The sequence below is a fragment of the Calliopsis andreniformis genome, chromosome 4, assembly GCF_051401765.1.
Source record: "Calliopsis andreniformis isolate RMS-2024a chromosome 4, iyCalAndr_principal, whole genome shotgun sequence".
NCBI lineage: Eukaryota > Metazoa > Arthropoda > Insecta > Hymenoptera > Andrenidae > Calliopsis > Calliopsis andreniformis.
The window spans coordinates 7,312,084-7,322,045 of NC_135065.1; the positions used below are offsets into that span (position 1 = coordinate 7,312,084).

A 9,962-nucleotide genomic window follows, 5' to 3' on the forward strand; every position below is an offset into this window, starting at 1 on the left:
CATAATTTTAATCTTGATGATGGGCAATTCGCGGTTTCAATTAGAGTTGCGAGAAAATGAAAATCGCGATTTTGGTACTTTAAAGGAGTTTTTTCTTGAGTTAGTGTTGCGATATAGATAATCGCGATTTTATTACTGTTCTGAGTTAAATTCGTTTGCAATTATTGATTTATTTTACGATACAAAAGAAGTTTGTAGTAAAAAGTAATGGAATATGAGAAACAGTAGAGTTATAGAAATAAGATTTTTTTTAACTTCGTTTTAAAGTGAAATATATTCTCTATTAAAGAAAAATAATTGCTTCCTATGATTTTCGTTTATGAATTAAAGTTTTGAAAAATTGTATAAGTTTTGTTGAAAGTCGACAAACGTTTGCCCAAAAATTCTCTGAAATTTTCATTTTTATACTTGAAAAAGTATAATATTAAATAACACTTGTGTGCATTAATGCTGTACGTGCATTAATGCTTTTCTTTCGAGAGTCATCTACATTTTTGTATCATGTATTAATCAAGAATGTAAGTTTCTGTTACAGAATAGCTTTAATTGTAAAACGTCGAGGGAATACAAAATGGTTCATTGGAATGGAATCTACATGAAAATGACCAGAGTGGAAAAACTGATTACAAAAAATGTAAGTTACATTCAGTTAATTAAGCTAATTATATGTTAAGAAATTAGATGGATTAGATTAGATTTCTTAAATTAGGCATACTAATTTTTGGCTGTTGTATGATATTTTTCCCATAATTATAACAGCTCAAAGATTGACAATTTCTTCGGTTCTAAATTAGTAATCTTTTAATTCTGCTGAGAAGAGTATTTCCATAACATTTACTGATTAGTCGTCTTGTGAATATATTTCAGAAAGATACGTCTAAAATATAATTTTTTATATAAAAGGAAGGCGGATGGGATAGCAAACATAGAACACAATATTTTCTTTATGATATTTGCAATTCAGATATACCACAATTTCTCTATCCATCAATAATACTAATATTAAATATAATAAACATGAATCTTGAAAAAATAGGTCGTAAAATTTTACGTACATATTATATTGCATATAGTGTATTTAATTATTTGCTAATATAATCTATCTTCTAAAGACGAATCCTTTTCGGCGACTTTTAATATCGACCAGTTGCTGTGCTTGTTTCTTAAGAACATTTCTTGTCGGCACATCCTCTTCTTCTTCGGATGGTATAGTTGCTGGTGTTGCTGATGAGGGAAATCGTGGAAATAATTGTTCATTTGTTCGTATTGCTTTTCCTTCCGCCGAAGTAGTTGTAATTGACACTGTTTCCAACTAAAGAATTGAAACATTTCAAGAATTAAAGATAACAATAGAATAGGAAATAATTTAGAATCGAAGAATTAGAATTAGAAATACCTTATCAGTTGGCACTTCATTCAGAATTTCGAGATACTTATCCGACCCACCCAAAGCTTCAATTATTGTCTCCACTTTTTCGTTTATTAATTCAATTAACTGCAAAGGATTCTCTATTCCACTTAAATTTTCCGGAAACGTATCAAGTATATCCTAAACAAAAATTCGGTACAGACTGTTAGAAACATAGAAACCAAATTCCCAAGAAGGAGTCTCTTAAGTATTCGAAATTCGTGTCTTCACATTTTCTCCCCCAAATGTTTATACACACCTAGCAGAGAAGTGAAAAGGGAAATAGAGAACAACTTAAGCGCGTACGATTCTAGGGATCGATTGAATCAATAATTGATGATCTCGTGAACCGAGCTCCGTTCCGAAGTGTTTACTTTCGATCGGGTCAGGAGGTGTTAATGCATAGACACCAGCTTCCTAAGGTGAGAATTAGAGGCAGGAATCTTTGGAGGATATCCATTGGTGGACGATGAACGAATAGGACGCGCGTAGGGTGTTAAACCCGCAGAGACAATATAGTCGAGACGAAAACGCGAGGCGGCACCATTACGATAAGCGCCATCGAAGACGGCCCTACTAATTTAATTAGGAATTTACAGGATATTTCCATCGACAGTTTCAACACAGCACCATTGACTCTGATGAGATTTGATTCCATAGATACCTTGCCTTGGGAAGTGTTAATCCATCGCAATACCTTCTCGGTTTACCGAACGAGCGTATGTTAATTGAAAAGCCTTCGTTACAGCGAAAGCTAATTACCTGATTGGTGGCAACTGTGTGAAAACGTGGGTGACTTTTATTGACTTGTTTTCACCTTTTTTGTGTTAGGTTGATATGGAAACCTTACCAGGGAAGCACTTAACTTGCTCTGCTTCAGGTTTAATATAGGTTTGCAGGGTGATAGTTTATAGACCTTCGTGGTTGATCACGATAGCCACAGTAAAATAAGAGTTTTTATTATATGTGGTGTAGTGTAATATCCTGGAATTAATTTGTCTCGATTTTATAATAAAATTTTTTATCTACAACACAGTAGATAGAGTGAGTCATGGATCATATTTTAGTGATAACTCAGTTTCCATCAAAATGTCAGACTCTCACCTCCCAGCTCCCATTTTATCAGTTCAACATCCACTATCCAAGGATCCACTTACCCTATACTTATTGCACAGGTTCCACAACGTCGTAGTAACATTTCCCAGAAGATTCTCAATCCCTCGTCTCTCCTCTTCCGCCTTCAATTGTCTCGAACGTTGCTCCTCGATCTGACAGTTGAGCTTCTCCACTTGCTCCGCGTTTCTAGGGTGCATCACCTTTTAGAATATCAGGAAATTTAGGCCACCTTTGGCGAGGGACAGTATGGGACTCACTGTTCCGCGTTCTTCGCCTCGGAGAACTTTCTGGTCTCCATTTCAGTGATGAACTCCTGCCTCTGTTTTTCTAAGGACATTTTCTCCTGCTCCGTGGCCAGGCGCATTTTCTGCAGATTATCCTTGGTTGCCCGCTGACCCAGAAACCGGTTCAGGACGTCCTCGGACCTGGAAACTCCTGTGGCACTGCGTAGCTTGATGAACGTCTCCTCCAGCCGTGTCACTTCGTCCTTGGTGATGTCCTCTGCAGCCTGTACACGGCTTTTCCCTCGTATGTCGAAATCATCCCGCGGACGCGAATGGAATATCATTTTTTCCAATCGCTCCAGTTCCGTTTTTCGCTGCAGCACACGTTGCCTGGTGGCAGAAGTCGGTTTAGTTAAAGTAAAACTTGAGTACAGAGAATGGGGGTGTGAAGCTGAAATTTAATTCATAAATGTGAGCCAGACAATTGTTTTCCTTCTAATTCGAAAGCATGTTGTTTAACTCTAACTTTACTTCTTTTTTCTGAAAAGATAATTTGACTTCTTATGTCTCAATAATAAAAAATAATTGAGAATTTCTATCCAAAAGATCCAACAATATTTTTTATTTCATCAAGTAGAATAGTGTATTATTCAGCTTTCACAAAACATCACACTCGTTTTGTGACACCACAGTGTGAACCATTGATAGAAGATGAGGGGTTGATGATTTTAAATACAGTTTATGAGATTTTATTCTAGACAAGCTGTGTAAGTCTAGCTATATTTTGTATGATTATTACTTCTTCGAACCTGTATTCTTCGAGTACAGCATTTCGTTCTTTGCTACAATTCGTCACTTCGATTTCCTCCCTTATTAAGGTCTCCTGTGTATTGTCTTTCAACTTAATTGCCTCTTCTTTAACTCCCTGTATACAAAGAGGTTTATGCTGATTTTCTGGTTCTTCAGCTTCGAAAGGTAAAATTGTCATTAAATTTCGTCCCTTACCTGTAGACGTTTTATTTCATTCTCGTGCTCTTTGATTTCATCCTCCAGACTCTTTAGGGAGGACACATAGAGTACTGACTTCTCTTTCAAATCGGAACGCATTGAACGATACTTCATTCTTGTTATGTTTGCTTTCATTTGCATCATTCTTATGTGTTCCAATCGCACTTCTAGTTGAACTATTTTCTGTGAAATTATAGTTAGAATTACAGAGAGGAATGAAGATGATGTGGACATATGAAAAACAGAGTTTGTACCAATCAATTTTTTAATCATTAAAGTTTCACACTCTAATTTATGGATATTGGGTAGTGTAATAAATAATACTTTTGTAGTCAAGCAAAAATTTCCTATCTATTTTGTCGTAGAAAAATAATCTGCCTTACTATACAAATTTTTAACTTAGATATTTCAAAAAATAAATTACATGTGAAATTATTGCATTCTTTTCTATTGAAGTCGAAGAATTAGGAACTTCTACAGTATATTTCTTGAGGTTGACAGTTATCATTTTTCTTATTTAGTAATTATAGTAAGACTGATTGTTGTCTACGATTGCAGTATAATCAAGGAAGAACTAAATTCACTGCATTTAAGTGCAGACACAACAGGATGAAAAATTAGTTTGCAACAATGTGTCTGTCATTATTCCTACTTACGTTCCTTAACGGATTTTCCATCTTCCTTTTGAACAACTTTCGCATTTTATCGTTCACTAATTGGTCATATTCTCCCAACAGGGTGTTTAATTTCTGCTGTCTCTAAGAAATATTCACGGCGAAGTGTAGTTATATTTTCGCGTAAGATACACATTGAAAGATTGATATCTCGATTCCTCACCTTCTCGCGCTGATACTTAATTAGATCATGCTTCTTTCTCAGTCGCACATTTTCCTCTTGCACTTTGCTGATTGTTTCGGCTAAATTACGTTTTTTCCCATAGCCCGAGGATTCGCGGCTCATGTGAACCCTGTTCTCCGATTTTCCCTCGTTCTGTAACGTGTCCTGTAACAATTAGTTTTTCTCGAGAAACGATTTTTCGGTTATTTGTTCATTATTATACAGATCCCTAAAATGTTTCGTTTTTTATTATAATTATAAGCGAAATTATTTATCTATCGACTTAATATTTTATTACATCTTTTGTTCTCGCGTACTCCAGGTACAGCTCTTTAACAGTTTGCTTGAGTGTCGTGATTCTTTCTGTGTACTCATGCTTCTTCGCTTCATATTCTTCAAAAGTCGCTTTCCTTTGTCCTTCTGCGAATAAAAAGATAGACGTTACATTATTAACGCGTCTAACCTCGTACAGGGGCGACGATAGCATCTACATATTCTCTTCGTCAGAGACGAGTTATGAATAAAGTGGTCGTATCTATTTGTGTGGTGTCTATGTGCACTAGGAGTGTCTTTTTACACGGAGATGCAAGGTTATCAAAAAGTCTTAAATTAATTAATTTGAACAAGTATTTGAATATTGGTGGTTTAAAAATTTGATTATTTGAATATTTGATTATTTGAATATTTGAATATTTGAATATTTGAATATTTGAATATTTGAGTATTTGAGTATTTGAATATTTGAATATTTGAATATTTGAGTACTTGAATATTTGAATATTTGAATATTTGAATATTTGAATATTTGAAAGTTCAAAAATGTTTAAAACTGTAGTTTACTAGAATCCACATAAATTTGGTTTTTATTATTTAATAGTTATTCTTTTATGACCAGTTTATTCTATAGTTTATTCTCTATTTATGACGACAGAATAATTGAAATCGCCGGAATCGTGGTATTAAATATACTGTACTATCTTTATTATTATGTTCATCTACGTTCTCTTGTAAAACGAATTCCAAAGTAAGTGAGGTTTTAATTGACTATCTGTGTACATAAATCGACCTACAAGCAACTGAGCGATAATTAAGCTATAAAGCAATATTAAAGCGTTTCTATAATAATGGATGAAGGATAGAACAAATATAAACCGTGACTACCCTGAAGGTTCTGATAGATAGACTACGTAGCCGTAATTATGATATTTTGCATTCATATTTCATGAAAAAAAAATGAATTACGTAGATTACTTTAAATCGACGTCACGATTTTCGTTAAAAGTAACTAGGTCGTTTAAGAAAATTCGCTAATATTAGGTTGTTGGTTGTTCTTTGAGGCAATTTCAAGAGACCACAGAAAATGATAATCATAGGGTTTCACGAGACAAGCTTAAATCACGTAGCCAGAGGACATCTGTGAAGAGGTTTCTTAATGTTGTATCAATGTTATCGTACTGTAAAACTTTAGACGTTAACAAAATGTAGAAAAAAATCTTTCTCTTACTCATGATAATGACTTCTACAAAATGAGATCAGATATTTACTATCTAGTACTATTAAACATCGCTTAAAGTATCAGCATGTAGAATCTCACTCGAATAAAAATATAATCGATTGGCAGCAGAAGTTACAGTCATCTAGTAATTATTTCAAAGCAACTTTGTAGATAAGCTAAAACTTATTCAACAACACGTAATAGAAATGCTGACTGCGGTATCAATTTTATTATTAACATTTCGATAGAAGTACACATCGATAAGACGGTGGAAGTTTCCATTTTTTTCTAGGGAACCACTCATGTGACACGAACCATTTCTTTCTGAGCTCTCGTCTTTCCGGTTAAACGTGTTCTTACATATCTTTGCGTGTAATCAAGAACTTGCTTGGGAAATGAATGCCAGCGAATTTTCTTCCCTTTTTTTCTGGAGCGACGTATTTCGTGCAGCAACGCAGTAAATGCATGAATATTAAAGCATGCTTGAGAAATCTGATTCTAGGTTTAGTACTCCTTGCAGTATCATTTATTCTTGAGGCTTACCTGATAGCTGAATCTTCTTCTTGATTTCTGCAATTTTCTTGTTTAAGTCGTTCAATTTGTTTTCTATAGTATTCGTTAAAGGATCGGACATGGTCTTTGACAGTAGTGCTGGAAGGTCCACGTGGTCCTTATCGACTTAATAGTGACTCGCGTTGTCCTGGTGATAGTGCTAGATAGGACTTAACACTTGACATCTTGCGCAGCTGTATAGTTTGGATTACAGTAAAGATTACATTGTTGCATTCCTTATATTTTATTTGAAATTATTCGTAATTACATTCTTTACGTAATTTCTAAATTTTTTACATCATTTTAATTCGAACAAGAGTACTATTAACTCTAGAACGACACCCTGGGGTTGTTGGTGACGCCATAAAATTAAAAAAATTTTATTTCTTTTTCTGCAAGCAGAAATCAGACTGTGCAACTATTTTTTTTTTAAATGCCCAGAGAAAATGGGAAGAAAATGTTTCGAAAATAATAAATATTACTTTAAATATTAAGATTTTTAGTTACACCGAAAAATGGAAGGTTGTCGTTCTAGAATTAAATAGTCCTAAATATTATTAAAAAAAAAGGAATACAGCGTGCATATAATCATACTCCAAAAAGAAATAACAGTTGCAACATTATTCCAACTCATCGACACACATATTCGTCACAGGGCGTGACATAATCTCCATACGAAACGAAAAATTAGCTTACATTCACGGAACAAGCTGCTCAATCATAGACTCGATTCTTTATCTCGCGTCAGCGAAAGAGAACGCCGTTGTGCTCTTGGCAGCGCAATATTTTGCGCTCGAGCGCGACGCTCGCAGACGCTCGCGGTTCGATGATAAGGTTAATAGTTTCATTAATAAAAACTAACGACCCCGCCGCGTATTTACAGTTTCACGCTCGTATCCCCTGCGCTCGGCGAGTAACAAAAGGGGGAAGACGATTCGTAAAGCCTCGTCTGTTGAATGGACTTAAGGAGAGGGCACCGAATTATAATTCCGCATTTGTATTCGTTAAGCCAGCGGCCGCGTCTGCCGGCGATGAATTTCGCGTTACACGCAATCAACCGCTGGAAGGTTAATTAATGATCAGACATGCTCCGCCAGTACGCGGTCCAAGCTCATGCGCATCGGCGTCTTTCCACTTTATAACCAACCACGTTCCCTGCGTTCCGTTCGCCGCGTGAATTCTAGACGAACGTCTCGCGCCACGGCGTTGAATTTCGATTCAACCACGATTCAACTTGCATCTGATGTTCGAGTTCGAGGTATAAAGCGTGGAAACGGTTCATAGCTGCGTTAAAATCGGTTAGATCGATCGGGAGCCTTTTAGAAGGGGGAATGACTTAATAGATAAGAGGCTTGAATAGAGATGGGATCAAATTGCTGAGGTTGGTGTTCGTTCACACGCGCCAGTAGAAAGTAGGAATTAATTAAAAGTGTCGCGTTTGCTGTAATAGAAACGGTCGCCAAGCTGGCGTGGTAAACACGCGAGTAAAATTATGTTGACTTGCGGGTGGGATTGGTTGGGCTTTGATGATGTTTTTAAAGCGCATTTTATTAAGCCTTAACTACTTCTATGGAATATTTTTCTACACTTTATTATCGATACACTTCGTGGAATCTAAATTGGAGCACAAAATGTCCTATGGAATAGTATTCAATCTGTCCTCATTTTGCAATAGTACCTTCAGATGTGCTGAAGGTACCAAAAAATCGACCAAAAAGCTCTTAATACATTTTCTTGTATTTCTTACAGTTCATCTTTCATAAAACTTTAAAGCTCCACGATCCATTTCCTGCGAACACCTCAGATTTAATATCTATCGATCACTGTCGTTGTCCTTTAATACTTAATACTGTTGCCAGCTAAAACTGTCTTATTGTCCAGCAAAACTATTGTTAGACAAATTTGGACTCGATGAAATATTGTCTCAGACAAATCTGTTTCGATGATTCCAATAGGACCCCGTAGGAACACATCCAATATTACTGTCAACTAATACTGTCCTCGGAGAAATCTAGAGTCGACGAGATGTTAGGCAAATCTGTTTCGATGATTTCAATGGGACCCTCTCGGTCCACGATCATCCACGTTCGAAGTTCGAACGACGGCGCAGGGAAAGGCGCGCCGCGGCCTTATGCCCATGTAGCCTCTCGCCCATTGGTCCCCGTGGGCAGCCATCCCATGGTGGCGCAGTGATACAGCCTTTGGAGGCAGGTGCGCGCGCACCGGGGAACTACTTTCAGCGCGTTAAGCGAACAATAGGGATCCCAGAAGTGTTTCGGACGCGGTCGTGTTCGTGTACGGTTTGCCGCATGGTTTTTTCTCGTACTGGCTCGCGTGTACGTGTATACAGATTAGCTGGACGGTATCGGAGGTGGCATAGATTGCGGACGATGTGCGCGGTGAAGTGACGGTACGCGGATCTTACACTGAAGTGCACCGAAGTGTTGGTTCCCCCTTAGTGTGTGCGCCCGGGCCCCGATGAGTGTGTGTCTATCCGATGTGTGTGGATAAAATTCACGGCGTCATGTCGTTGCCACGGCGAAAATTGGATTACGCATCGATGGCGTGCCTCCTGCTCCCCCTGCTCGTAGTCGCCACCCTTCCCGCGGTATCCGGTGAGTTTGAAAAGGAAAAGACATTTTTCTACCCTCGAGCACTCTCTCTCGCGAGTCGGTTTCAAGTCGTTCGCCACATGTCGCTGTTAGGCAACAGGTCACGAAGCGACGCTCAGCGCCGGTCGCGCTGGACGTCTCACTGACGTTCACTCCCTCGAATAATTCTCCTTTTCAACCCTTACGCGTGGGAAGCTTCCGTGGAAATAGGGGGGAATATGTTTCTGACGTCGAAAATAGCGTGAATTTCGTGAGTGTGTGCTTTGGAGTCTTGTTGAGAATGGAGCTGAAGATTAGAATTAATTATCGGGTCAAATGGAGCAGGGCGCAAGGGTTGAATCGTTCGGGTTCTTGTGAATTGTTCGAGGTCAACGCGTTGTGAGATTATCGAACGATTTCGTATGATTAGTATTCTGTGCTGATTTCGGGCATTCCCGAGCGAGCTTCCTATTACTACCTGTCTCGAAAATATCGACCTTTTTGGTCCTTCCCTGACGCTTGGCGCTCCTTTTGGTCTCGAGGGGGACGCTTTTCGATTTTTCTCCTCCCTAGAGGTTCTCCTATTGGGTAGGCAACCCTCGCCACGGTCTGTACCAGAAATTGTATACGTTATTTTGGCTGTGAGATTGGAGCTGTTTGAGACTTCTTCGATTTTTTGCGATTTATTTTTATGGTTTTCTTGGAGTACGCGTGTATGCCTCCTGAATGCA

The 9,962-nt window shown here is 37.8% G+C and overlaps 2 protein-coding genes across 2 annotated transcripts; both read right to left on the reverse strand.

The window, feature by feature from the left end:
- Positions 1-1,099: 1,099 nt before the first annotated feature.
- LOC143178516 (uncharacterized) lies at positions 1,100-2,721 on the reverse strand. The gene is made up of 3 exons (XM_076377240.1): positions 2,566-2,721; positions 1,397-1,549; positions 1,100-1,312 (listed from the first exon to the last, which is right to left on the reverse strand). Exons 1-3 carry the CDS (start codon positions 2,719-2,721, stop codon positions 1,100-1,102), a joined length of 522 nt encoding a protein of 173 aa, XP_076233355.1.
- Positions 2,722-2,777: 56 nt separating this feature from the next.
- Positions 2,778-6,722, reverse strand: Ccdc151 (Coiled-coil domain containing protein 151). The gene is made up of 7 exons (XM_076376808.1): positions 6,632-6,722; positions 4,892-5,013; positions 4,594-4,746; positions 4,413-4,514; positions 3,754-3,939; positions 3,558-3,673; positions 2,778-3,138 (listed from the first exon to the last, which is right to left on the reverse strand). Exons 1-7 carry the CDS (start codon positions 6,720-6,722, stop codon positions 2,778-2,780), a joined length of 1,131 nt encoding a protein of 376 aa, XP_076232923.1.
- Positions 6,723-9,962: the final 3,240 nt, after the last annotated feature.